The following is a 27,499-nucleotide window of genomic DNA, read 5'->3' as shown; positions in this document are numbered from 1 at the left end:
CCTGGGGTTGGGCGCGGGAGGCTCGCGAGGATGGGGCGCGCCCTGGGGCTCCCCACCTCCTCCTTCGCCCTCCAGCCCTCACTGGGTCGGGCGGGGCCGAAGGTGAGAGGCCGGGGGTGCGGCTCGAGCTTCGGGCTCCCGGAGCTGGGTTAAGCGTTAACCGCGCGCGGGCTCGGAGCCAGGACGTGGGGCGGCTGCGGGCACCGGGTTGCGCCCGGTACGCAGGGGCGGATCCCTGAGGCGAGGCGGGGCGCAGAGCCGGAGGGGAGGGGTCTGGGAGCCCAAGGGGGCTGCGGGAGAGGCGGCCGGCCCGGGAGGCGGAGGCGGGGCGGGCGCGGGCGCGGGGTCCGCGCGCACCTGGCGCCCCGGGCCGCCCCGACCTGGATTTCCGGGGGGCGGAGGCGGGGCCGGGGGCGGGCCGGGGCGGGGCGCCCGCGGACGTCAGGGACCCGCCGCCGAAGCCCGGCGCCGCTCCGCCCGTGGGCTCGCCGGGCTGCCGCGAGCGTGCGGGCCGCGCCGGGCATGTCCTAGGCGGCGGCCCCGCCCAGCGCTCGGCCGGCCGGGCGGGAGGGCCGGGGCCGAGCCGGGACGGAGCCGGGGCTGAACCGCAGGTAAGACGCGCCGATCTGCGCCCGCGGCGGCCGGGCCTCCCCTCGCGCGCACCTGCGCGCCTCCGGGGCCGCGTGGGCGGCGGGCAGGGGGCCGAGGTGAGGGGTCCAGTGGGCCGGACAAAGGCGCGAGGGTGGGGGCTGCCGACGCACCTGGCCGGGCCGGTCCCCGCCGCCGCGGAGGCGGCCCGGGTCTGCGCCGGGCCGGGAGGGGCCGCCGAGCGCGCGTGTGCGCGGCCTGGAGAGAGGGGTCCCCACCCAGGCACCGGCTGGGCCCCGGCCGTCCGCGGCGGGCGCTGATTCAGAGCCGGCGCCGCCCCCTCCCCCTCCCGGCCCAGCGCTCCCGCCGGCCGCCTCCCGGCCTGGCCTCATCTCCACGGCCCCTCCCTCCACCTTCCTCCTCCTCTCTGTCTCCTCGTTTCCCTTCCCCGCCGCCGCCGCCGCCTCTCCGCCGTCCCTGCCTCCTCTCCCGGCCCGGCCCCGGCCTCGGTTCCGTCTGTCCCTTCCAGCCGCCCGCCGCCGCCGCCGCCGCTCCCAGCCCTTCCCAGCCCCTGCCCCTGCCCCGGGCGACTCCTCCTCCCCGCACCCCTGGGCGGGTGGCCCTTCTGGCTGGGGCGGCCGAGGGGACAAGTTTGGGGTGTTTATTATTCTCCCTCCTAGCAACGATGGCCAGCCCAGCTCCGAACCGGCCGCAGGCTGCTGAGGAGCGTCCACCACTCCAGGCCCGGGCCTTTTTGGGATGGGCTGGCAGTGGCAGGGGCGGCCTGGCTCGGCCACAGCCGCATCACCGGGCTCTGGGGTTTTGGCCTCCCTTTGCCAGCAGAGGCTGTGGCCTTCTGTGGGTGGGGTCTCCGTTCCCAACTGCTGATGGGGACCTAGTAGCAGGTGACAGCAGAGGGAGGGAGCTGGGCGGGGTGGGGGCTGGGAAGCACCGTGATGGGGCGGGCATGCCCCAGGGCTGCAGGGGCTTGGAGGTCCCCACCCCCCGGCCTCCAGGGGCGGCCCCTCCGGCTGGACCTTGAGGAAGGGCAGGGGTCCCAGCATGAGGGGCTCTGGCCGGCCGGGCCTTCTTCCGGGTGGATTTCGTGTGTCTTCCCACGTGCTTGCCGAGGTGGCACGGGGTATGGGGATGCCATGGATTACACGCTCACTTGGGCCTTCACCGATGGTGGAGACCCGGCTCTCAGGAGCCTCAGGCAGAGCTCCGGTGTGGGCGTTGCAGGGAGGAGGCCTGGGGGTGCTCCCCCAGGGTGCCAGCACCTTCCTGTCTCTTCCTGGTTAGTGTCTCACCTCTCACCTAGTCCCCACTGCACAGAGTGAGTCAGGTCAGGGGCCTGGGGCCTCCAGGGCTGGCCTCACAGGTGTGCGACATGTGCTCAGACCCTGAGCCGGGTGTAGCCGTCTGCTCTTCCTGTCCTGAGCTCCTGCGTGACTTTGGAACAGGCCTGCTGCATTTCATCCTGGACTTAGCTCCAGGGTGACAGCAAGTCCTGGGCCTCCAGGGCGTCTGCTCTGCTCCTGGGCCAGCCACTGGACTCCCAGGCACGCGTGACCCAGCATCTGGGCCCTGGCCTGTCCCTCTGCCTGCAGCCCAGCCCCAGGGGCTCGCGTGCCCACTTCCCCACCCCCCGCCTTGGATGGACCTCTGCCCCCAGCGCTGCCAGCCGCCCCTGTTTCTCTGCGTTGCTGGCACCTTTGCTCAAGCTGCTCCCCTCCTTGGCGCCTGCCAACCGGCTGGAAGGAAGCCCCGTGATGCGGGGACAGTGTGCGGCTCCCAGAGCCCAGGATGGCGCCTGTGTGTGTGCATGCCCGCTCCAGGAGCGTGGCTCGGGAGCTTGTGGGCGGTGCTCCGAGTGTGTTTGGAAGCTGTGTGCACACGTGTGTGGCACGGGTGTGTCTGTGAACTTGTGCTGGTGGTGACACGTCTCTGGGCAACGGGCATGGGTCCCACCACCCCCTGACCACATCTGCCCCCAGGACCTTGGGCACCACAGCACCACCTCCCTCCTGGGCTCTGGCACGCAGACAGAGAAGAGGGTACACATGGGGCCAGAGCATAAGGGGGGAACTTTAGCCTGGGAGGGGGTCCATGGAGGACAGGCACAGTCCGGGAGGGGCTGGCCTGGGTCGCAGTGGTGGCTCCGTGAAGGTGCTTGAGGCCCAGTAGGGCAGGCTCTGCGCAGGCCTTCAGGGTGCCCAGGGGCCAGGGCCCAGGCAGGGGGACCCCTCTCTGATGACTCCTCCCACCCCCAGGGCCGGACGGGCCTCATGAGCGCCAAGATGAGCGTCACCTCGTGGTTCCTGGTGAGCAGCAGCGGCACCCGCCACCGGCTCCCCCGAGAGCTCATCTTCGTGGGGCGAGACGAGTGTGAGCTCATGCTGCAGGTGAGCGTGGGCACCCACGCCGGCCGGGGCGGGGGGCCCCCCGGGGAGGAGGCCTGGGCCTCCGCCTGGGCCCTGGACCCACAGTGGGCCCGTGGGTCTCGGGTGGGCTGTGTGCTCAGGGGTGAGGGGCCTGGGCCTCTTCCGATGGGAGGTCCTGATGCCGTCGGACTCTGAAGGCGTCAAGCCCGCCTTTGCAAGGCGCCTGAGAGCGGATCTGAGCACATCCTCGTCGCCCAGGGGCCCCAGCTGGGCTGGGAATCAGGGGCTACAGGGCCGGCTCTGACCAGGGGAAGCCCAGTGCCCCCGGGGGGGGCCTGGAGAGGCTGGCAGGGCACCAAGGGCCAGGACGCCAGGCGCTCGGCAATCAGGAATTTCCGTCTGGCTCTAGTTTGCGTTGCGCTGACCTTGGCTCCTGAGTCTGGCTCCCAGGATCAGGGAGGGCAGGGCGGGGGGGCCGGAGACCTGATCTGTAGGGTCCACAGGGTTCCCCCACCCTAATGGTTGTCACCAAGTCGGGCTCCCCGCGGCCCCGAGCCCTCCCCGGCATGGGGCCTGGGCCCCTGTCCCCAAGGCCGCCAAGCTCCACAGGTCCCACCGTGGGACTCTCAGGAGGTGTCAGTGGGCTGCACTGCCCGGTCCAACCAGGGGCCCACTTAGGGCCAGGTGAGACCCTGTGCCGCGTGCTGCCTCCTCTCTCCCTGGGATTCGTGAGGCTTTGGGCTGCAGCTGAGGATCCCAGCCAAGTGTGTGTCCACTCGGGCAGCAAGTGCAAGGCCTGTGCATGTCCAGACACCCTGGCTTCTCTAATGATTTGCCCGCCTCCAGACCCAGCAGGACCCTGACTTGCTGCCTTTGCTTGTTCGGTCTTTTCAGTATCTCTGGTCTAGAGTAGCCTCTCCCTTTTCCTCTTCGCATCTTGCCTTTGGAAGTTGCCTTTGGAAGTTGCCTTTGGAAGGCTCTGTGCAGGCCTGGGCAGGTGTTTTCTGTAGAGGGCCGGGTTCAAGGTTGAGGCTTTGCGGGTCACATGCCTCCATCACAGCCCCTCGCCTTTGCTGTTGGCATGAAGCCCTGTGCTCAGTCCAGCGGGCGCCAGTCAGACTTTGGCTGTGGACGTTGAAATGTCCATTTCATATTATCTTCACCTGTCCTGAAAGAGTCTTTTTTTTTGACCGTGGGAAATGGAAAGACTGTGTCTCAGGCCCACATAAAACAAGCAGAGGCCGTAGAGTGTGCCTCCGGGGATGGCTGATGCGAGGCCTGGATGTGGCTGGTGGCTCCCTGCTGGCGTGTGACATGACCCCTGTTGTCTGTCAGTTGGTGAGAGATCTAAGGGGTCGCTGCCTTTGGCCCTGATCCCTGGCAGGGGGTTGTGTGTTCCCTGCTGTGACCGAGTGTGTGGCCCCCTGGGGTGGCCAGGAGGGCCTCTGGCAGGGGGCCCTGCAGGGGCCTGGGGGTGCTAGGGGCCGGCATGCTTGCTCCTCTCCCCCTGCCCGGCCCTGTCCCCGCACCAGGCCCTCACTCTGCTTGCTTCTTTTCCCCAGCGTTGGAGGAGACACTCCTGGTGCAGTGGGGGCTGGGCACTCAGAGTGAGTCTGGGGTCCGACTCCTAGTTTCTGGGCTAGTTGGTGGTCGAGCCCTGAGCAGGGTGCAGGGCCAGGCCAGCTTCATGCTGGGCCAGCTCCTGGCCTGGGGGCACCCTCGTTTCTGCCCTTGGCTGTCCTGGGCGGTGTGGCCGTGTGTCTATCACACAAGGAAACTGAGGCTCCAGGTGGTTGTGTATCTGGAGAGTGAAGTGGGAACGCCGCCCGCTCCACCCACTGGCCCCTTACTCAGGACGCCCCACGCCCTTGTCTCCTGGGCTGTGCGGTCCTGCTGGCCCCCTTCACCCGCAAGCCCAGAGCCCCTGCTAGGGAGTTCCTCACCGGCACACCGCTGCCTGACCTCAGTCCCCCCACCCCCACTGCCCAGCCCGAGTCCCCCCCAGTGCCCTGCCTGAGTTGCCCCATCCTGATGGGATTCCCTTCGGCTTTTCCCCGGGGGCAGCTCCAGGCCTCCTGGCCTCCTGGCTCCTGCCTGGCGGCCCCTGTGGCTCCCCCTCAGCCTGGGCTCTGAGCGCACGAGGCCTCTCCCTGGAGGCCCTGTCCACACCCACAGCCTCGGTCCCCATCTCTGCTCATGTGATGCACACGGTGGCTCTCGCTGCCCTCCCCAGCCCCCTGAGTCCCCAGCTCCTGGGTGTCTCAGGCAGCTCTGGCCTGCTGCCGCTGAACAGACCCCTTATCCTCTGACCCGCCGGGTGTCCAGGGCAAACCCCGACATCCCTCTCCCCACCTTGCGCCTCGGGCGTCCCTGAGTGCTGCTCCCACCCCCAACTGTGCGGCCTCCGTGGGGCCCCGCCTGTCCCCACCTGCCCCAGCTCTCTGGCACCCCCGTGCCTGTCCCAGCCCCTCCACTCAGCTGCCCTCTCCCGTCCCATCCTCACCCTCTTCCAGCTGCGTGTTCCTGGAGCACCCAGGCCTGCCCTCTGCGTCCATTCCCACATTTGTGATGGTCACTGACCCTACGCTGGAGCCTGGGGTCCCCATGGCAGGGCTGGGCCTGCCACAGACATGTGGGAGGAGACAGATGACCCCCCAGGAGACAGACAGAAGGTGGCACTGGGGTTGGGACAGGGGTTGTGACATGATGAGAGCTGAGGAGCGGGAGCCTGAGGGTGCTGCTGGAGACAGGGGGTCCTCTCGGGGGACAGAGGAGGGGATGAGGGGAATGAGGGGAAGGCTGGGGAGCAGGGGGCTGCCCCGAGGCTGTGCTGCCATCCAGTCAGGGGCCTCGGTGGGGGGGGCCTGGGCGGGGGCGCTGTGTCCCAGCCTGGCCTCGGTGCCCCCAGACTCTCCAACTGGTCCCCCACGCACCTCAGGGCATGGCTCCCGGGCTGAGCCTGGCTCCCCCTGGGCCTGAGAAGGGATGAGAGTGGGGACCCAGGCCCAGGCCTCCTGCTGTGGCTGCTGCACCCGTGGCCCGGGCTCTGGTGCAGGGCATGTGTCATTACGTGTGCACACACGTGTACACACGCAGACGTGTAGGTGCACCCACGCGTGTGTTGAATGTGCCTGTGTGTGAGAGAGCGCCTGTGTGTGTTTGTGGCGAGAGGGCCTCTCCACTTCCGCCCGTTCGCCCCTTGGGAGGGTGTCAGCTGGGCTCCGTCCGCTCCCGTCCTTACCCAGAGACCCGGCCCGGGAGCCCCTGCGCACACACACCCCACACAGGCGGGCCGTGGGTGCTGTGGCCCAGCTGGGTGGTGCTGGGTGTGAGCTGGCAGGAGGGTGTGCCCAGAGCCCAGGGTTTTGGCCACTGCTGGATTCCGGGCAGGGCTTCCACCCATGGAGGGCGTCAGGCCCGAATTTTGGAAGCCCGTCTTTACTCCGTTTTAAAGGGAGTACAATTAGGTTCTCTCCCAAAGGTCCATGTGTCTGGAACTTCTCTAGTCTATTTTGCAGGTCTGTGACCCACCCACTCCACTTGCCATGCCCCCTGCTTTGGGTCCTCTTAAGTCTGAAGTCCCAGACCCCCTCCCCACCTCCTGGGTGGGCCTCCAGCCTCTAAGCTGGCCTCGGTGGGGTGGGGTTGCCTCTGGCCTGGGGCATTGGCCCAGAGGGAGAGGGTTCTGGATGTGGGGCCCCTCCCTGCCTGGGCCCAGGGGGTCCTTGGGGTTCCTGCAGTCTGGGGAGGGGCTGTGGCCGGGGCTGTGCCTGGAGTGGAGGGGCCTGGGAACTGGAAGGGGCAGCCCAGGCTCTGGGTGCAAATGAGGGGGGCTGTGCCAAGTTCCGGGAGCCAGGAGGTGGGTAGGGCGGGGCATCTTGCCAGGAGAGGGAAGGAAGACCGAAGGAGGGGTGGTCCTGGGCAGAGGACCCAGGCCCAGAGTGGGCAGGGCACCTCCAGAGCCTGCACAGCGCTCTGCCAGCAGGCTGGTGGGGCACCGTGGGGAGGGGAATGTTCGGGGAGAGTGTTTCTGGGAGCCCCGGAAAGCTCCACGGAAGACGCAGGGTCGGGGCCAGGCTGGGGGCTGTGCGGCTGGACGGGGGTGGGCTGCCTGGGGTGCTGACCAGGAAGGCGGGGGCCTGGGGGCGTGGCCGGAGCAGCTGGGGATCTCGGGTGGCGGCCGTGCCGAGGGAGGCCGAAGGGCCAGGTGGACGAGGAGGAGAAATTGGGTTTGGCCAGGCTGGACTTGACCCACCCAGAAGGCAGCCAGGGGAGGGTCCAGGAGGTGTGGTCTGAGGCTCGGAAAGGGAAGAGAGGTGTTCAGGTCAGAAAGGCGAGTCTAGAAGCCCCTCTAGGGGCCACACCTCAGCAAAGGTGGCGGCGAGCCTGAGGGGCAGAGTGCGCTCCTGCCGCCCACCCCTTGGGCCTTGGGCCGGGTGCAGCCCCCTTCCCCCACCCACCCCCCCGCCCGGTCCCATCACGCCCCAGTGTGCAGCCTCCAGCAGCCTCTCCCCAGGCCCACGGTGCTGGGAGGCCTGACGCCCGGCCAGCCAGAGGGCATAAGAGTGCCTGACCCGTGGGGCCTCCCACAGGGGCAATGATGTGCCTGGGAGAGGGCAGGCGAGCCTGAGCGCATGCCTGGAAGCTGCTGGTTCTTGTCTAAGCCACCTGGAGGAGGGGGCGGGGCCCCCCGTGTGCCCGCCCCGGCCCCACCCACCACCCCACCAGGCCAAGCCTTGGCAGGGGCTGCCTCGGGGCCCAGTGGGGAGTCCAGTAGGGGACCTGGTGCCTGTGTCTGGGCACAGGCCGCGGCCAGGGTGGCCAGGAGCCGTCTAGCTGCGGGTGCCAACTTTGGCTGAGAAAGTTAAGGCCGTGGCAGAGACCAGGCCTGGGGTGCAGGGCTGCTGCTGCTGCTGCTAAGTCGCTTCAGTCGTGTCTGACTCTGTGCGACCCCATAGACGGCAGCCCACTAGGCTCTTCTGTCCCTGGGATTCTCCAGGCAAGAATACTGGAGTGGGTTGCCATTTCCTTCTCCAGTGCATAGAAGTGAAAAGTGCGGGGCTGCTGCTGCTAAGTCACATCAGTTGTGTCTGACTCTGTGCGACCCCATACACGGCAGCCCACCAGGCTCCCCTGTCCCTGGGATTCTCCAGGCAAGAACACTGGAGTGCGGGGCAGTAGGTCTCAAAGTCAGACTCAGCTCACCTGAGACTCGTTACCTGGGGAGCCAGAGCCTCCTGCCCCCGCGCCGCCCATGTGAGCCCAGGAAGCTCGGTGGTCCTCCCTGGGAAGCCCCCAAGTGGGGGCTGGGGCGCTGTGGCAGGAGGCTCTGCGTCAGGGAGGCCCCAGCTGGCCCCGCGGACTCTGCACCGCCCTTGAAACCCCTGCACCCCCACTCCCTCCAGGGGCCCGAGGCTCTGTGGCAGGATGAGGTGGGGGCCCAGCAACCCACTCGGGGGCCGTCACATAGCAGTGTCGTCAGGCCCAGCCAGCGCCGGCCTCAGCATCCAGGACAGGCCCAGGGCTGTGGCCCCCACGAGCCTGCCCACTGAAGTCTCCTTTCCAGGTCCTGCCTTGGTGCCCCTGCCAAGCTGCGTGACCTTGGATGCGGGCAGGGCTGGGCCGGAGCCCACGTCCGCCTCTCCCTCATGTGCTCTCGTCTCCGGGTAGGGAGGAGGCCCAGCCCTGGGAGCTCCCGTCTTGGGGGCGGGGGCTGGAGCCTCCCCTGGAAACTGGTCGTTTCTGGATGATGCTGGAGGGGCTGGGTGGGCAGAGCCTCAGAGAAGTGGCTCCCAGTGGTGGTCGCTGGCGGGGCAGGGCTCTGGGCCCTCACCTGTGAGACCTGAGAAGCCTGGAGGGTGGTGACGTGGAAGCTCAGGTGCTGGGCCAGGGCCGGGCGGTCCTGTCCTGGGCAGCAGGGAGCACGTGGGCCCCGTGGGCCCTACGAGTGTGCTCTGGACGTGGGGTGTCTCGTGGGCACTCCTGGAGGGCTGAGCGGCAGGGCCCCTTGGTGGCTGGTCCTGCCGGTCTCACCTGGGGCTGGACCTCGGCCAGGCTCACCCGGTGCAAGGATGGATGCAGCTGCCCCTGGACCTGAGGGGCCTCCGGCACTGAGGCGTGGCCGCGGGGCGGGCCGCGATGCTGTGCTGAGACCCCCAGCCCCTTGGCTGGGCAGGACAGCCTGTGCTGGCGCTTCCTGATGGAGCAGAACGTGACCCTGTGACCTCGTCCCTGCCTCTCTCGAGGAGTGGAGGGACTGCCGCTTGACCACGTGAGGGAGCTGGGCGGGGCTCTGGTGAGCTGGTGGCCAGGGCGGAGGCACGTGTACACATGCTCATGTGGCACCTGGGCAGCAGGATGCACACTCAGGGTGTGCCAGCCGGGCGCACGCCAGCGGAAGTGCGCGTGCATGTGTGTGCGTGTCCACCACTCTGAGGGGCCTGCGCTGTGGGATTGGCTGGTGGGGTCGGGGCTCCCCGAGCCCCCGAGCCCTCCCTTTGATCCTCCCTCTGGGCTCCCGTCCTCCTCTGGCCCCCCGCCCTTGGGAGTGAACAGCCTGTCCTGGAGCATCGGAGGATGTCCAGCCCTTCCCACGCTCCCCCAGGAGCAGTGGTGGGGAGGGCAGTGGGTGCTGGCCAGCTGGTGCCCGCTGGTCACAGAGGGAGGTCCCAAAGCGGCACGCTGGGGCAGGAGGAACCCGAGGCTCCTTGGTGCTGGGCAGGCTGGCTGGGTCCGGCCTGCATGGGCTTTCTGGGGGGCGCACGCTGAGGTGTGGAGACGTGACTGAGACCTTTGTGCTGCGAGGCCCAGGGCCTGGTGGGGGTGTGATCTGGTCGGGGCAGGTGGATGCGGGGCCACCTGTGGGGTCACTTCCCCTGGGTCCCCTTCCCGGGAGGCCACCTGAGGGCCTCCGTGTCTCTCCAGTCCCGCAGCGTGGACAAGCAGCATGCTGTCATTAACTACGACCAGGACAGGGACGAGCACTGGGTGAAGGACCTGGGCAGCCTCAATGGGGTGAGTGCCGGGCTTCTGTGCTGGTCACGCCCTTCCCACAGGCCCCACCCGCCATGGCCCCGCCCTCACCTTGGCCCCGCCCCTTCCCACCAGCCCCACCCGCCCCCTGGCCTCACCCGTCACCCTGGCCGGGCACCCTGCCCCGCTATCGTCCTCCAGGACCTCCTGCTCTGGTGGCTTCCTTGGGAAGGCTCCCTCTGGGCTTGGGAGGGGCTGCCTTCTGGGAGGAGGGGAGTCAGGCCCTCAGGAGGGCATGGGAGGTTTGGGGACCTCCTGCAGGCTGGAAAATGGGCTCCTAAGATGGATGGATGCTGCGTGTCCCGTCCTAGGGGCATATCTGAGCTCTTTTGTGAGTTGGGAGTGGCAGGTTCAGAGAGGTGACCAAGAGGAAGTTCCTGGCTGCAGGAGCAAGTGAGGGGGTGGGCAGAGACTGTCAGGGAGGACAGGAGGAGCCCTCCGCAGGGTTCGGCGTCTATCTGGGCGTCTTGTTCCTTCTGTTTGGTTCCCTGCCCTGGAGGCTGTTTCAGTAAGAAAGCAAACCACCAGCCTCCCTCCAGCCAAGGAAGACCCTGCCCCCGCCCCCCCCACCCTGAGCTGGGGGTCCCGCAGCACCCTCAGGCCCACCCTGCCTCCACCAGTTGCTGAGTCCCACCCACCCAGTCCCCCTCTGAGTGCCCCCAGCCTGGGGTCTTGGTCTCTGCTGGAGTCTGTCCCCTGAGACCCCTTCTCCCTCGGCCCCCCAGTCAGATGAACCATCCCTGCCCGAAGGGGGCTGCAAAACCTGGCCAGCCTTGCCCAGGGCCCCCCTGCAGGTCTGGGGACTGCCTCCCAAGGGCCTCAGGTGCTGGGGCTGGCAGGGGCCCTGTGTGTCCGTTTCACAAGGGTGTCACGGCTCTGTGCTCGAGGGCTGTGTCAGGGTCCCTGGGTGCTGGGTGGACCCCACGCCTTGGCCTCCCTTCCAGCCATCTGTCCTGTGGTCCCTTTGGGGAGTGACGCTGGTGTGCCTGTGCTGGAGGTCAGTGCCCGGCCCCGAGCAGCACAGGAGGGCTGGGTGGTTCACGGCCCCACGTGCCCTGGCTCAGCACCCCGTTGCCTCCCCGCAGACGTTCGTGAATGACGTGCGCATCCCAGACCAGAGATACGTCACGCTGAAGCTCAATGACGTCATCCGGTTTGGCTACGATATCCTTCCGGGTGCTTACCCTCCTCCCCGCCCCCTCCATCCCCACGGCAACGGGTGCCCTGTCACTCACCCTCCTCCCCTCCCCCCACTGTCCCCACGGCCACCATCGCCCTGTTATCCTGGAAGCAGGTGGGAGCCCCTTGGTCCCAGCCAGGGCCCCAGGGGGTTAGAGGCAGCAGGATGAACCTGGGGTGGGGCTCCGGCCTGGCCATGGGCACCTCTGTCCACTCGACGGCCCACCAGTGTGTGCCCACACAGGCCTGAGGAATGAGCTTTCCTGGGACCCAGGGTCTGGTGTTGCTGGGGGACCCCAGGAGTGACTTCTGTGCTTAGAACGTGGGGGGTGGGGCGACCCATACGCGTGGCAGGAGTGCAGCCCGTCCCCTGCCCCTCCATCCTCCCCCATCCTCGGTGCCCCCACTGAGCCCTCACCACCTGTGGAGCCTTGGGAGGCCGGGGCTGAGGGTGGTCTGGGATGGGAGCCGGAGCGAGACGCGTGTGGCCTGCCCTCCGGGGCCCCCTGGGCTCCTGGGCTGTGCGTGGGGAGGAGGGGGTGTCCCTGCAGCCCTCAGGCACGTGGGTGCGATGACCGGGGCCATCACGGCCCGCAGGCAGCCCCTGCAGTGTGGACACGTGCCCGGGACAGGATGGGTGTGCGGGAGCGAGCCTGCCGGCGTCCACCCTCATGGCCGTGTGCCCTCCTCATCCACCGCGCTGGCAGTGGAGGGTGCCGTCCGCGGGCCTGGCCCGCCCTTGCTGCTGCCCGTGCTCCTTAACGCGCTGCCACATCCCAACATGTACGTGCTGGAGCGTGTGCAGCACCGCGTCCCGGAGGAGGCGCTAAGGGTCAGTGCTGCGCGGCCCGGCCCCGCCCCCGGCACCCCCTTCCCGCTGCTCGTCCCTGAGGCGTCTTGGCTGCCGGGCCGCGGTGCTGTGAGTCAGCCCGGTCTGGCCTGCTCCGCCGGATGGCCTGGTCTGGCCAGCGGGGAGATAGCCACCCCCCTCCCCCCCTCCCCCGCCGTGACGCAGCCACAGAGGAGGGCGTGGCGGGAGCCTGAGAGGAGGTTTCTGGGCCCAGCTGGAGGGGGGGTCCGAAAGAGGACCCACCATCCTGGCATCTCGAGCACCAGGAGGACCCTCCTCCTGGGTGGGGGCAGGCAGGGATGGGTAGCCAGAGGCTGGCAGAGGGCAGCCTTGGGGAAGGTCCTGGGTGGGGGTGCCCTCAGGCACACTTCCGTCAGCTGGGGCTGGGGTATGGGGGTCACAGCAGGTGGAGCCCCCACTTTCCTCTTGGTCAGCTGTGTGGGCGTCAAGGAGCGGACTCAGGGGACCCTGTGCACACCCCAACCCAGGAGCCCCGACAGGAGTTGGGGGAGGCTCACTCCTATTTTCCAAAGGAACTGTGGGCAGTGCAGGGAGAGTGGGTGGCCTGCCCAGAGGCCCATGACCAGTGAGGGGCAAGGGCCCCAGTGAGCCCGGCTCCAACCACCATGGAGCTCAGCTGGAGGTGTGGGGACCAGGCACGATCCAGGCACGTGTGTACACACGCACACACACACCCACACCCACACTCACGGGCACCAGCAGGCACTGCTCTCCACCTCCCACGGCTCTTGGGGACTGACCCCACCCGTCTCTCGAGGGGTCTGTGGGTGGTGGTTCCCCTCTGACGGCTGCTGCCCACTCCATCCTGGAAGCTTAAGGACCCCCATCGTCGAGCTGTGTGGCCCGGACCATGGCCTGGACCACCCATGTGGTCCAGGGCAGGTCTTAGGTGTCTGCCCGTTGCGGGGTGGTGAGGGAGACGTTCTCTGTGGGGCCGGGCGAGGCGGGGCTATCCTGGGGTGCGGGGCTGTCCTGGGGGCGGGGGCGGTGTTCTGGTGGGGTGGGGCTGTCCTGGGGGCTGGGGCTGACCTCGGGGGCGGGCCTGTCCTGGGGGGGGGGGGGCGTACTTTAGGGGGCGGGGCTGTCTGGGGGGGTGGCTTCGGGGGAGGCGGGGCTGTCCTTGAGGCGTGGCCTCGGGGGCGGGGCTGTCCTCGGGGGCGGGGCTATCCTGGGGGAGTGGCCAGGGGCGGGGTGTCCTTTGGGGGGCGGGGCTGTCCTGGGGGTGGCCTCGGAGGCGGGGCTGTCGTCGGGGGCAGGATGGGGCGGAGCGGGCCCGCCCCTCACCCCAGCTGCTGCCCACAGCACGAGAAGTACACCAGCCAGCTGCAGGTGAGCGTCAAGACCCCCGCGCCCAAGAGAGCTGAGGCTGTGCCAGAACAGGCACCGTACTGCGAGGCCTCGACCCCCAGGCCAGAGCGGGGGGACCGGAGACCAGGGCCAGGTAGGACGGCGGTGCTGCGGGGCGGGGGCGGGGCAGGACGCAGTACCCGGGCCCTGAGCCCTCACCAGGAGCTAGTCTTTGACCTCCACCCCTGACGACCCCGCCCGTGTGTGCCTGCCTTCCTGCGCCCCCATAGGCACGCCTGTCCACTCACCCACTAGCTCTGCCCCCCGTGTGCCCCAGCACCCATGTGGTCCAGTCAGACCGCAGGGGCCCTCAGCTCCCGGCTCACTCATCTGTGGCCATAACCAGAGCAGGGCCTGGGAGAGAGGCCAGCCCTAGGCAGGCCTGATGGATGACCCATCAGGCAGAGGGCGGGAACCGGGGACATGCCTCCCCTGGAACAGCCGCTCCGCGGACAGGCTCTCACCGCCGCCATGGGTGCAGAAACGGGGCTCGGGATGGGCAAGGGTCTGGGCGACAGCAGGTCCGAACTGGGAGGCAATGCCAGGGCCCCCCGCAGACCCCAGACCCCAGCATCTTCCCCAGCTGCGGGTCTCCCCTCCTGTTGGTGATGGGGCCGTGTGACCCAGGGTCAAACTCTCTTCCTCTGCAGAGGCGGCCACCTACCGCACCCCGCTGTATGGGCAGCCCTCCTGGTGGGGGGAAGACGATGGGGGCAGCCTACCTGAGGACCGGCACCAGGACGAGCCCTGCCCGGGTGAGGCCTGGGGGGTAGCCTAGGCCCGGGGTGCCTTCTCGGCCATGGGGGGCAGCAGAGCTGACAGTACTGCCTGTGGTCCTGAGCCCGCGTCCCTCCCGCCCCAGAGCGGCCCAAGGACCTGGCTCAGCAGGACGGTGATCTCACGGGGACGCCGGCCGGCTTCCGGGCCCCTTCGGAGCCTCAGATCTACTCCTTCCGGCGGGAGCCCAGCTACTTCGAGATCCCCACCAAGGAGACGCCGCCCCCGCGGCCCCCAGAGGCTCCAGTGCATGAGGCGCCCACCAGGGACGCGGAGCCCGGCGGGGGCGGGGCGGGCCCCGTGCAGAGCCATGCCTGCTTCACCATCGAGTTTGACGACTGCAGCCCCGGCAAGCTGAAGATCAAGGACCACGTCACCAAGTTCCTGCGCCAGCGGCGGCCCCCAGGCAAGGAGGCCACGCCTGTGGAGGTGGTCTCGGCCGAGACCAAGGTGGCCGACTGGCTGGTGCAGAATGACCCGAGCCTGCTGCCCCGGGCCGGCCCCGGCGACGACCGGCACAGCACCAAGAGTGACCTGCCGGTGCACGCACGCACCCTGAAGGGTGAGGCCCTGGCCACTGGGCCTCGTCCCCCCCACGCATCTGCCTGTCCTGGGAGCCAGCTGCCCTGGCCCCCGGGCCTCGTCCCCCCAGCGCATCTGCCTGCCCGTGCGGGGCTGCCCCGCATGTCCTTGCTGCCCCTCTGGACCGCGTGTACAGGGCTCCGTGGGGCCGGTAGGGGGGCGCCGTGCTCCGCCTCTGGGACCACAGGGGTCAGGGCTCCCCGAGGCACGTTGGGGGGCGCTGTGCTCCACCTCTGGGACCACAGGGGTCCTGTGTGCCTTTCCCTCCATCCCACCCGTTGGGTCCGTCCCTGCAGGTCACAAGCATGAGGATGGCACCCAGAGCGACTCAGAGGACCCCTTGGCCAAGGTGGCCGGGGCCCCCGGGGTCCCCACGGAGGCCAGCGGGGAGCAGGCGCGGCTGCAGAGGCAGATCAAGCGGGACCCCCAGGAGCTGCTGCACAACCAGCAGGCCTTCGTCATCGAGTTCTTCGACGAGGACACACCCCGAAAGAAGCGCTCCCAGTCCTTCACGCACACGCCCCCTGGGGACCCCCGGCTCGACCGGCGCCGCGGACCTGGGCCGGCCGACAGGGACCGCCCGGCTGCCCCCGCCCCAGCCCGAGGGACCGGCAGCAGTTCAGGGCCACAGCGGGCTGGCTCGCTCAAGCGGGAGAAGACGGAGGAGCGGCTGGGCAGCCCCTCGCCAGCCACCCGGGCCGCCACCCGCCCCTTTGGCAGCGTGGGGCGGCGCTCCCGCCTGGCCCAGGACTTTGCAGCCCAGTGTCTGCGGGACAGCTCCCCGGCAGCCCGGCCGGGCCCCGAGAAAGTGCCCCCCACGCTGCCCGCGCCCCTGACGCCCCGTGGGGCCAGCCCCGCAGCCTCCTCCCCTCCGCCGCCCCCGCCCGCCGACCCCCAGGTGACGAAGGCCCGCAAGCAGGAGGAAGACGACAGCCTCAGCGACGCAGGGACCTACACCATCGAGACGGATGCGCAGGACCAGGAGGTGGAGGAGGCCCGCAAGATGATTGACCAGGTGCCGTGCGGGGAGCAGGGCTGGGGGGCCCGGCCTGGGCACAGGCTCTGACCGCGGCTGCCTGTCCCTCCCGGCAGGTCTTTGGGGTCCTCGAGTCCCCTGAACTCTCCAGAGCATCCTCGGCCGCCTTCCGCCCAGTCATCAGAGGGGACAGAGAGGAGCTTGGAGACGGGATGGCCCAGCGAATGGCCCTGCTGCAGGAGTTTGCCTCCCGGCCCGCGGGTGTGACCCCCCAGGTGGAGCTGCAGGTGTGGGGCTGAGCCCAGACGCTGCCCAGGGAGGAACTGGGCAGGGAGAGGGCAGCACCTGGTTGAGGTCCTGGGCACTGGGTCCCTGGTCCTGGTCCTGCCCAAGCTGCGGGCTCCAGGCTCCAGTGCCCACCAGGGCTGAGAGGTCCAGGCCTGGGACCCTGAGTCAAGTTGGGGCCTGGGTGCATGTGTCCTCAGAGCAGGGCTTGGCTGAGTCTAAGGGACACAGCAGAGCCTACCTGCTGACCTCTGGGCCACTGGACCAGGTTGAAATGTGGGTGGTCGGGTCAGGGTCCTGCGAGCCAGGCGGGACCACGGGGGACCTCCCAGCTGCTTCTCTGGGGGAACCGGGCAGGCACGGGGAAGGTGTGGGGGCCAGGTGTCGGGCTGGGCGGGACCACAGGGGACCTCCCAGCTACTTCTCTGGGGGAACCGGGCAGGCACGGGGAAGGTGTGGGGGCCGGGTGTCGGGCTGGGATGCTTCCCCTCCACCGCCTCTGGACCGCCCCGTGTTGCTCCAGCTTCTCCCCGCCTCACGCCCATCTGCCCTCCCCTCCTAGGGCCTCCCAGTACCAGGGTCCCCCGGGGGTCAGAAGTGGGTGTCCCGCTGGGCCAGCCTGGCCGACAGCTACTCAGACCCAGGCCTGTCAGGTAAGTGGCTCCAGCATTGCTGTGGCAAGAGGGTGGCCTCAGGCCGCTGACTGGATGGGTGGGCACGCGTTGCCGCCGGAGGAGGGCTAGCTCCCTGTGTGCTTGGGGGGCCTGGGGCAGCATCCGCTCCAGCTGGCCCCCTTGTCTCCACAGAGGACGGCCCTGGGCGCAGAGCCGCGGAGCTGGAGGGGATCCCGCCAATGCGGCCACGGCGGCTGCTCCCGCAGCTGCCCAGTGACAGGGCGGACAGCCCCGCCGGCCCCGAGGTGGCCAGGAGGAGTGGTCCTGGGCCCCCAGAGGTGGGCAGCGAACAGGCCGGCCTCCTCTTAGGCCAGGAGGACCTGGAGCCTGACAGCCTCAGTGATGCCAGCGGCTCAGACGGTGGGCGGGGCCCCGAGCCGGGCGGGGGCCCCCAGGAGGAAAGACGCAGGAGCCCCCAGGAAGGGCCAGCGTGGACGAGGGGCCGGCGCTCACCGAGGGGCCCTGGGGAGCCAGCCCCCACCTCTTTCTTCATCAGTGACCCAAGCGCAGACGCGGCCCTCCCTAGGAAGGCCCCTGTGGCTCCCGGGCAGGTGGAGGGCCCGGGGCGGGCCCAGCCCAGCGCCCCCGCCCCCGCCCCCGCCCCCGCCCCCACCCATGACAGCAAGTACGTCAGCACCAGCGGGAGGATGGTCATCCAGCTGCAGACCACAGGGAAGCCCCCAGAGCTCGAGGGCCCTGCCCCAGCACCCCCCAAGGAGGCCTTGGCGTTTGTCCGGCAGGAAAGCTTCACCAAGGAGCCGGCCAGCGGCCCCGCGGTGCCCGGCCAGCTGCCCCAGATCCCCAGCCACCCCCTCCTGCAGGACCTGGCCACCACCCGGGCCGCACGCATGGACCTTCACTCTCAGGACACCCACCTGATCTTAAAGGAGACTGAGACGGCGCTGGCCGCCTTGGAGGCCCGACTGCTCTCCAAATCCTTTGAGGAGCCGGAGGGGGGGGTGGGCAGCGCCCCTGGGCCGCCGGAGGACTCCCTGTCTGGGGATTCTGACGTGGACACAGCCAGCACTGTCAGCCTGCTCAGTGGCAAGAATGGGCCCAGCCCAACCGGCTCCCAGCCCTCGGGGCTGCAGAGGGAGAAGCCGCCATCCCCGCCAGCGGCACAGGACCTGGGGGGCGTCAGCCTGAGCAGCGCCCGCGAGCGGCTCTCGGAGAAGCAGCGTCGCCCTCTGGGCCCAGTGGACACGGGCCACGGAGAGCCGGCAAGACGCCTGGCCGCACGGCGTGGCCACGGCCCCCGGGGATCCCCGGACTGGCCCGCCGAGGACCGCGACTCCAGCCTTGCGCACCCGCCCAGTGCTGACACGGTCACTTCTGACCACGAGACCCCTGGGGCCACGGGGGCAGCTCGGCCAGGGACGCGCCGGAAACCCATGGCCCCACCGCCCCCGACCGCCGCTGCCCGGGAGGAGCAAGGCCGAGGCTCGGCTGGCGTCCAGAAGTCGCAGCAGGCACTGACCCGCTCCAACAGCCTGTCCACCCCGCGGGCCACACGGGCCTCCCGGCTGAGGCGGGCCCGGCTGGGGGACGCCTCGGACACAGAAGCAGCAGACGGTGAACGGGGGCCCCCGGCCAACCAGGAGCCCGCGGGGCGGCCGGCGGCCGAGCAGGCCAAGAAGCTGTCCCGCCTGGACATCCTGGCCATGCCCCGGAAGCGGGCCGGCTCCTTCACGGGGCCCAGTGACTCAGAGGCAGCCCCCACCCGAGCCGGCTTCTCCGGCCGCAGCGTCGAGCTGTATTGCCCTGGACGCAAGCCCACCACGATGGCCGAGGCTCGGCCCACTGCCAGGAAGGCTACCAACGCCGCTGCGGTCCCCCGCCAGCCCTTCAGCAGGGCCCGCCCAGGAAGCGCCCGATACTCATCACCCAGTGAGTCCAGGAGCGGGCGGGTGTTCCCGGGCCCGGTCAGCACGGGCGGTGTGTTGGCAGCCTCCTGTGCGGCAGCCTGGCCGCAGGTGTCAGGCCCAGTGCTGGCCCTGGAGGAACCCTCTTCCCCTCAGCAGATGTGCGGGCCCCCAGCCGGGTGTGCAGGGCGACGGGCCTTCCGCTGCCCTGGCCGTCCTGAGCACGCAGGAAGCCCCACCCGTCTCCTGAGTGGAGGGGCCCGCAGGTGGAGGGCTGGGTCCACCCACTCCCTCCTGGGGACCCCATGGCTGCAGTGGGGAGGGCTGGCCGCTGTGGCCCCGGAGCTGGCCTCCTGCCAGCATGGACCCCCGCCCGCAGGGGCTGACCGTCCTGAGTGAACTGGTTGGAGGTGTCAGCTCTGCTGTTTCCTCACTGCCCGGCCCTGGCCCTGCCAGTACCTGCCTGCCGACTTAGAGCCCCCTGCCTGCAGGTCTGCTGGGGGCCAAGGCAGCAGTGGCTGGCAGGGGGTGAGGGGTAAGGGAGCGGGTGGGGCCAGGATGGCTGCGGGCTGGGGGCCACACCTGCTTGGCCCCTGCCCTCCTGGTTCTGTGTGTGTGTGCAGCTGCCTCGGGGATTCAGCGCCAGGGTGGCCAAGGATGGGCTACGATAGATGGATGGGCTGGCAGGTGTAAGGGGGGCTGTGGCAGCTGAGCTTGGGATCCCCTTGGGATCCAGGGGCTGTGCGAGGCCATCCGCGCGGTCCAGCCCAGGGCCACGGCTGATCTACGTGGAGAGATTTACCCTCACCTAGGGTGTCTGTCCGGAGAAGGCAATGGCACCCCACTCCAGTACTCTTGCCTGGAAAATCCCATGGGTGGAGGAGCCTGGTAGGCTGCAGTCCATGGGGTCGTGAAGAGTCGGACACGACTGAGCGACTTCACTTTCACTTTTCCACTTGCATGCATTGGAGAAGGAAATGGCAACCCACTCCAGTGTTCTTGCCTGGAGAATCCCAGGGACAGGGGAGCCTGGTGGGCTGCCGTCTATGGGGTCGCACAGAGTTGGACATGACTGAGGTGACACAGCAGCAGCAGCAGCAGCAGGGTGTCTGTGGGCACCACTTCTCTGCCGCTAAGGGCACTGGTTCCCATCCGGTGGGCACAGACCCACCCCCCAGACAGAATACGGCCTGTGCCCACTGCTGACCAGCCGCCGGCCCTGGGCTGCTTCGCGAGGGCCCTTGGACACACCCAGCTGCCCGTCCAGGCACGTGCCTCTGAGCCGGCGGGGGGGTCTGCTGGCGCTTCAGCCGAAGGGCTTCTGGGTGCGGGGGCGCCAGCTGCAGCTCGGCTCACCCTGCCGCTCCGGGCCCTCGCCTGGAAGCCTGGGGGCAGCCATGGGTGCTGAATGCTGCTCTGTTCTGTTCTTGCTTCTGGAACCAACTCACTCACCCGAGACACGCGTCGCCGGCAACAGGGCTCCGATTGCACATCTACTTCTGAGGAGGAGTATGGCTCCCACCACGGCTCCCCTAAACACACACGCTCCCATGCCTCAACAGCCACGCAGACCCCACGGGCTGGCGGCTCCGGCCGGGCGCGACCGAGGGCCCCTGGCCTCCGGGACACGGATGACGAGGGTGAAGAGCCCGATCCCTACGGTTTCATTGTGCAGACGGCCGAGATTGCGGAGATTGCCAGGTGAGGGGCGCCTCTCCTGGGGACGGGCTGGCAGTTCAGAAATGCCATGCAAGTGGGTGGGCAGCTGGGAATCAGGTGGGTGGATGATGGGTAGATGGGTGATGGATGTTTGGAAGGATGGATGGATGGATTATAAATCGCTGGGTAGGTCATTAGATGATGGATGGTTAGATGGACGAATGGATGACGGATGGGGGATAAACGAATTGATGGAGAGTGGAGAGTTGGGTGGATGGATGGAGGGATGGATGGATGATGGTTGGGTGGACAGGTGAATTGATGGAGGGTGGACAGTTGGATGGATGGATTGGAGGGATGGATGGATGATGGTTGGTGGGTGGTTGGATAGAAGGTGGGTGGTAGGTGGCTGGATGGACTGGTGAGTTGATGGAGAATTGACAGTTTGGTGGGTGGGTGGGTGGGTGGATGACTGCAGATCTGCCCGTAAGGGTGTGGGGAGGAACCTCGGGCACAAGGAAGGTCTTTACAAACTTTTTACTGAAGACGAGTCCCTTCGTGCAATCGTTCAGTGGAGGGTGCCTCCCAGTCAGGCGCGGAGAGGATAGTGCAGAGGTGCCAGAGAGACAGAGTGGCCTTTGACTGGGTGGCGGTCAGTGCTGTGCCGGCCACTGAGAATGAACGGGCCTGGAGGTCTGCTGGGGGTGCCCTGGCCTCGGTGGGTGGACCTGGCCTCTGGGGTGAGCTTGATGTTGGGGGGCTGTGGGGGCCAGAGGTCAGAGCCCCTCCACTGGGAGAGACGGGAACGATGGTGGACAGTGGCCCCCCACCCTGCGCCTAGCTGGGGGCTTGAGCAGCGCCGGGTGCAGTGCCCAGGGCAGGGGATGGAGGTGTGGCTCTAGCCTGGGGTCTTCGCGGGCCCCCGGCCTTTCCCTCCTTAGGGCAGAGGGGACGAGGGGTCTCGGCTGGCGCCAGGGCCTGTGACTTGGCCCTGCTGTCCTGTGGGGAGGTCCCTGGCCTCTCTGGGCCGGCCTTCGCCTGACCCTTGTTGGTGACCCCACCTCTGTGTCCTGTGGAGCAGGGCCCTTGTGGTCGTAGGGGCCACAGGAGAGGGGGACATGGCCAGGGCCTGGGGGTGTCTCTGCCCACCTCTCCCCGAGGCTCCCAGCTTGGTCCTGTCCCTCTGCTGCTGCTGGTGCTGGAGGCTTTGTGCCCTGCCCCTCACCCAGCGGCCGCCTCTTGGTGGGGTCTCCCGCCCCTGCCTAGGGGACCACGTCCACCCCCCCCCACCCCGCTGGCTCCTGTCCCCAGCGTCTCCCCTGACAGGGCCAGGCCTGGGAGGAGCCCACAGGGACCCGCCTTCTCTCCCACCGGCTGCAGGCTGAGCCAGACGCTGGTGAAGGATGTGGCCACCCTGGCCCGTGAGATCCACGATGTGGCTGGCGACGGTGACTCCCCAGGCTCCCCGGGGCCCGCCCGCAGCCCCTCCCTCAACAACGTGCCCAGCACTCCTGCCTCCACCATCTCTGCCCGCGAGGAGGTGAGCCTGGCTCTTGGCGGCCCCTTCCACGCCCCTCGCAGACAGGGCTCGGGGGTCGCGGCTGGGAGCTCTCAACAGGGACCCTCACCGCCCTGAGATCACCAGGCCCAGGACTGGCCTTCCTGGGGGAGGGGAGGCCAGGGACCCCGAGCAGCTGGCGCTGTGGCCTGTTCTGCCCGTGGCGCGGTAGGCGTGGGCCACTCCCCTGCTCCCCTCCTCTGCAGCTGGTGCAGCGCATCCCCGAGGCCAGCCTCAACTTCCAGAAGGTGCCGCCCGGCTCCCTGGGCCCTCGGGACCTGGACCAGAACATGAACGACCGCTGTGAGGACGCGCTGGCCAACAAGACTCGGCCCCGGAACCGCGAGGAGGCAGGCGCACCGCGCCCAGGGAGCCCCTCGGGGCGTGGAGGGGCGGGGCCCCCGGGGCAGCGGGCGCCGTGCTGACGCCCGGGTCCCCACAGGTGATCTTCGATAACCTCATGCTGAACCCGGTGTCCCAGCTGTCCCAGGCCATCCGCGAGAACACGGAGCACCTCGCTGAGAAGATGAAGTGAGTCGTCCCACAGTCCCACCCCCCCCCGGGGGAGGGGCCAGGGAGCTACCGCTGCTTGGTGGACGCCCAGCCTGGGCCCCGGACACGGGTACAGACACGCTCCTGTGAGCCACGACCGAGCTGGGCGTCTGCAGGCACAGGCCCCCAAGTGGCCTGCCCCGCCCTCCTCCCAGCCCTCCCCATGACAGGCGCAGAGAGAGGACGCTGGTGCCACGAGCCCGGGTCCTGCTCCAGGCCTCAGTTTCCCCTCGTGCCCGGTGGGGGATGGCGTGGGCCTCTCTGTGGCTGGCGGGGTGGCCTGGGAGGGTCTGTGAGGGGCCCTGCGGTCACCGTCCTCTGCCTGCTCCCGCCCCCACCCCTTCGGGGACAGGATCCTCTTCCAGAATTCAGGGCGAGCGTGGGAGGACTTGGAGGCCAGGATCAATGCCGAGAACGAGGTGCCCATCCTGAAGACGTCCAATAAGGTAAGGGCCACCCCCGGCCCCCGGCCCACCCCCCAGCCCTCTTGGCTCCAGGGAGACCAGGGGAAGTCACCGAAGCCCGGGACCCCGGCTCCTCCCCAACCCCGGTCCATGAAAGGGTCGGGCTGCTCCACCTCCTCTTTGTTGTCCCGCCTCTAGGAGATCAGTTCCATCCTCAAGGAGCTGAGGCGTGTGCAGAAGCAGCTGGAAGGTGGGTGAGGCCCCGACCTGGGGGGACTGGGGGAGGGCTGCCGGGGGCCTTGGTGTGGCCTGACCCAAACCCATGGCTAAGTGGCTGGAAGGACCCCCGGAGGGTGGGCCCGGTGGCAGGGCAGGGTCTCCGAGCGGCCTGACGCTCCACACCCTCCCCAGTTATCAATGCCATCGTGGACCCCAGCGGGAACCTGGACCTGCTAACCGGAAACCGCGGCCCTGTGGGCTCAGCCCAGGTCGGGAGAGCCCGGCCAGCCGCCCCAGGCCTGTGCTCACCCTCCTCAGCCCTGCCGCCCCGGAGCTTCCCGCAGCGAACGAGCTGCGGGACCCCCGGCCTCCCCGACCCCCCCTTCCGCCCTGACTTCCTCCCGGACGCTGAGAGGTTCCTGATCTAGGTGGCGGGGCCTCCCCCGCACTCCACCCACCCTTGTGGCCTCCTCCGGCTCGGACAGGTCACCACGAAGACCCCTACACGTGCCATAACCCCGTGGTGGGTGCCCAGGCCCCCTCCTCAGCTCCCCCCGCCCCCACCCGCCCTGCTGGCCTCCTGGCCCAGCCCCCGCTGCGGCCGCCGCCGAGGGCCAGCATCCTGCCGCGTGTCAGCGCCCCTCCATCCCCGTCGTCGTGTCTTTAGCTTCGAGGAAAGAGTCATTGTGCCATCGCAGCCATGCCCCCCCAGCCTGGAAGGGCCCCGTCCCCCTCGTGGGCTAGGGGACACCCGTTTCCTGCCGGGCCCTCTGTGCTGGCCGGGACCAGCTGGGGGAGGGGGAGCTGGGCAATGCGGGCTCTCAGTGCCAAACACAGGGCTGGGGGGTGGGTGTGCCCCGTGATGCCCCAGCTCTCGGGCTGGGCAGAGGCCAGTGACCCAGGCAGGGGTGCAGCCCGCGGGGACATTTGGGGCAGCGACCCCACTGCTGCGAGCCTTTGGTGCCAACGTAACTGCCAAACTCAGCGTGTGGGCCAGGCGGCCACGCACACAGCCACGCACACGCCAGGAGCGCGTCTGCACTCACGGCAGGCCCAGGCTCGTCCAGGGAGGGTGGCAGGCCCTGTCCTGGGCTCCTGGGGTTCAGGTGAACCACCAGGTGAGGTGAGCAGTTGGCCAAAGTGACCAGATCCCCGGGCTTCCAGAAGCTCCCTGGACTGCGCACCCTCCCCCGTCCTCAGGCCTCCGTGCGCTGGGGGGTGGGGGATGGGGGCAGCCCCCCAGGAACAGTTCATTTCTCAGGATCCTCTCAGCTGGGAACGAGCCAGGCAGCAGAGCGCGGCCCCTCCTTCCTGGGGGGCTGGTGTGTCTGGAGCCTCTAAGCCAAAGAGCCCATTGGCTGTGGCGGGTGGGCGTGCGGCCGCCCCGCCAGGACCATCCTGGGGTGGGGGTGCGCCCGCCCCGCCTGGCGTCTGCACTGATGTCAATGGCGAGCAGGGAGGGGGGTGCTGGGGGTGGGTCCCTGAGGCGGGACCCCAGGCCAGTGGGAGCGGGTCTGGGCCGCGTGGGGGTGACGCGTGTCTTTCCATCTGGCTGACGTGGCGCCCTGTGCCCCTCCCCGACGTGTACGTGTGTGCGTGCAGTGGGGCCCCGCCCAGCCCCGCCGCGAGCCTGCTGTGTCCGCACGGAGGAGGTGCTGGTCCTGGTGCCCCTCCCCCCGCATGCCCACACGGCTGTCCCCCCGGAAGCGAGCAGTGGCCGTCCACCCCTGCACCCCCACCCCGTGGTGATCGCTGCACAGTGTTTCTGTTCATGAGTCCACGCTCCTCTGCCCTCCCGCCTTCACCCTGGGATCGGTAACTTATTTGTCTGGCTTCTTGGAGGCACCTCTGTGCGTTTGTCCTCAGGTGGTCTTATGGATGTCTCTCAAAAAATGGTTATTTTATATGATTTGTCATGGAATATGTTCTAATAAATCATTCTTCTATCATGTGGCAGCATGCTGGTGTCCGGCACCGTGGCCTCATTTCTCCAGTGGTGGTGTTTGGGGAGGGAGGGGGCCCCGTGCAACCCGGGAGGTTCACGCCAGGGTCTCCCTTTCTGGTCTGCTGCTGCTGCTGCTGCTGCGTCGCTTCAGTCGTGTCCAACTCTGTGCGACCCTAGGCAGCCCTCCAGGCTCCTCTGTCCACAGGGTTCTCCAGGCAAGAACACTGGAGTAGATTCCCATTTCCTTCTCCCTTCCTGGTCTGGAAAATCCGTTTTGATCTGCAAGTCAGGCGCACTGCAGTGCAGACACGCTGCCACCAGAGGGCGACCTAGGTGAGAAAGCAAAGCTGGGAAGTGTCTGAGGTTTGCTTTGGATAAAACGTTATTCAAGCCATTCAGTGATGCAGCGTCCAAGGGCACCCTTCACAGTGGGTCCTGCCTGTAGACAGAGCCCAGGAGTGACGCAGGCCCCTGGTGCTGGGCGTCTGCTGCTCCCAGTCCGTCCCCTTTTTTATGGCTCAGAGGGCTGTCTGACCTTACTTGCTGACCCTCCTGCCCAGGAGCCATATGTGCCCACCTACAGGGAGGCAAGAGGGACAGAGGCAAGAGGGACAAGGTGACCAGAGCAAGCATCCTCGAGGTCACTCGGGGCAGTGGTCAGTCTCCAGGAGGCGCTTTCACCTCAGCAGGTCCCCAACCTGCTCCGTCCCCGCGCCTGCTCTTCCGTCCCCGCACCTGCTGTCCCCGCACCTGCTGTCCCCGCACCTGCTCTTCTGACCCCGCACCTGCTCTTCTGACCCCGCACCTGCTCTTCCGACCCCGCACCTGCTCTTGCATCCCCGCATCTGCTCCGTCCCTGCACCTGCTCCGTCCGGGCACCTGCTCTTCAGTCCCTGCGTCTACTCTTCCGTCCCCGCACCTGCTCTTCTCTCCCCGCACCTGCTCTGTTCCCGCAAGCATCGGCAGCCCCAGAGTCGGCTCTTGGTCTTGCAGACCACGCACACGTATCAGCACCTGAGCCTCTGGTGTGTGTTCCCTCCTAGATTTCCTTGTTTCTGTTTGTGGTCATTTTCCAGAAGACCTCCATTTTGTTTGTTTTCAATGGAATTTTCCTCTGATGAGACTTCTCCATTTCTTAGATTTGGGGTCAGGGGTAAAAATGTTTTTATTTTGTCCTTTCCCTTCCCTTGCTGTCAGGGTCTCAGGCAGTTGCTGTCTTTCGGCACTCAGGAAGCACCCTTCCATCGTCTTCTGGGTTCATTGCTTCTGTGCAGGAGTCGAAGCATTCCTTGTGCCCCTTTGCGGTGGTGTCTTTTTTCCTGACTGTCTCAGATTTCCCCTGTCACTCGCTTTTCAGTGGTCTGACTACAGAGTGCTCGGGAATTAGCCTGTATTTACCTGTGCCAGGGCTCATGAGACCCTTAGTGCCTTGGCTTGCCCGCCTTTCATCAGTTTTGGAAGAGCCTCGCCCCCTCTTCAGAGCTTGGTCAGCCGCATCTCCAGGCTTCCGTCCTTGGACTCTGGATATCCGTGAGGCCTTTACACCATGTTCCGCGTCTCTTATGCGCTCTGTGTATCTCTTGTGCGTTTTTCTCTCTGCGCTTCAGTCTTCTGTCTCTTCTGCCCTAGATTACAGTTCAGGTATCCCACGTGGCACCAGCGGTAAAGAGCCCACCTGCCAATGCAGGAGGCAAGAGACATGGGTTCTACCCTGACTCGAGAAGATCCCCTGGAGGAGGGAATGGCAATGTTCTTGCCTGGAGAATCCCGGGTACAGAGGGGCCTGGTGGGCTACAGTCCATGGGCTCGCAAAGCGTCGGACACGACTGAAGTGACTGAGCACAAATTGCAGTTCACCAGTCCTCTCTTCGTTGCTGTTCAGCTGTCCAGTAGCCCATCTCTTACACTATTTCCTTTACTTATCTTATTTTTAGTTCTATAATTTCTATTTGATTTGTAAAAAAAAATTTCACATCTCTAAGCAAAAATTCCTGACTTGTCATTTATTGTTCTGAACATATTAGTTGTATTGAACATAGAGGCTGTGTTCAATAGCTCCAGAACCTGGATCCCCTGCTTTTATGCTTGGTTCTATTTCTTGATGTGCCTGGTGACTCTTGACATAAAAGAGTGAACTGAAATAAAACAATGAAATAAAGTGACAGGTATTGTGAGTGGAAAAAAAGTGCAGAAGGACTTCCCTTGTGGCCTAGTGGCTCCATGGTCCTAACGCGGGTTTGATCCCTGGTTGGGTAACTAGATCCCAACCAAGAGTTCACGTGCCGCCACTAAAGGTCCGATGTGCCGCAACTAAGAATCAATTCAGCCATGCAAATGTATAAATAATAAATAGGGACTTCCCTGGCGGCCAGTGTTGAGAATCTGCCTGCCAATGCGGGGGACACTGATTTGGTCCCCGGTCCGGGAAGATTCCACGTGCCTCGGGGCATCTAAGCCCCGGATGCACAGCTACTCACCCCCACCTGCCCTGGAGCCTGCGCTCCGGAGAACCCGCCGCCACGAGAAGCCCGCGCACCGCACCTGGAGGGAGGCCCCCGCTCCGCAGCTAGAGAGCGCCCTCGGGCGGCAGCAGAGAGCCTATGCA

General features: G+C 67.6%; 1 protein-coding gene and 2 long non-coding RNA genes across 7 annotated transcripts; 2 read left to right on the top strand and 1 right to left on the bottom strand.

Moving 5' to 3' along the window:
• Positions 1-475: 475 nt before the first annotated feature.
• Positions 476-24,908, top strand: CEP170B (centrosomal protein 170B). 5 transcript variants are annotated; one of them, XM_086365050.1, is made up of 19 exons: positions 476-611; positions 2,862-2,993; positions 9,897-9,986; positions 11,090-11,170; positions 11,959-12,015; positions 13,357-13,495; positions 14,052-14,156; positions 14,264-14,740; positions 15,057-15,775; positions 15,853-16,023; positions 16,584-16,674; positions 16,828-18,582; positions 20,015-20,258; positions 21,543-21,756; positions 21,981-22,124; positions 22,217-22,305; positions 22,679-22,772; positions 22,929-22,980; positions 23,142-24,908. In XM_086365050.1, exons 2-19 carry the CDS (start codon positions 2,877-2,879, stop codon positions 23,375-23,377), a joined length of 4,875 nt encoding a protein of 1,624 aa, XP_086221176.1. In that variant the 5' UTR covers positions 476-611; positions 2,862-2,876; the 3' UTR covers positions 23,378-24,908. The 5 variants fall into 5 exon arrangements, with proteins under 5 accessions (XP_086221176.1, XP_086221174.1, XP_086221173.1 ...); XM_086365048.1 differs by lacking the exon at positions 476-611 and having other exon boundaries at positions 20,120-20,258; positions 21,597-21,756; XM_086365047.1 differs by lacking the exon at positions 476-611 and having other exon boundaries at positions 20,120-20,258.
• Positions 16,272-16,573, top strand: LOC147348855 (uncharacterized). Its single transcript, XR_015150218.1, has 2 exons — positions 16,272-16,389; positions 16,475-16,573. It is a non-coding gene; the product is annotated as an uncharacterized LOC147348855 (long non-coding RNA).
• LOC147348853 (uncharacterized) lies at positions 24,415-27,079 on the bottom strand. The gene is made up of 2 exons (XR_015150217.1): positions 25,700-27,079; positions 24,415-25,609 (listed from the first exon to the last, which is right to left on the bottom strand). It is a non-coding gene; the product is annotated as an uncharacterized LOC147348853 (long non-coding RNA).
• Between the last annotated feature and the right edge of the window lie 420 nt (positions 27,080-27,499).

The sequence above is a fragment of the Bos grunniens genome, chromosome 21 (genome assembly GCF_055505025.1).
Source record: "Bos grunniens cultivar Pamir isolate PY7600 chromosome 21, Bosgru_T2T1.0, whole genome shotgun sequence".
In the NCBI taxonomy this organism is placed as follows: Eukaryota; Metazoa; Chordata; class Mammalia; order Artiodactyla; family Bovidae; genus Bos; species Bos grunniens.
This window is presented reverse-complemented; position numbering and strand designations above follow the sequence as displayed.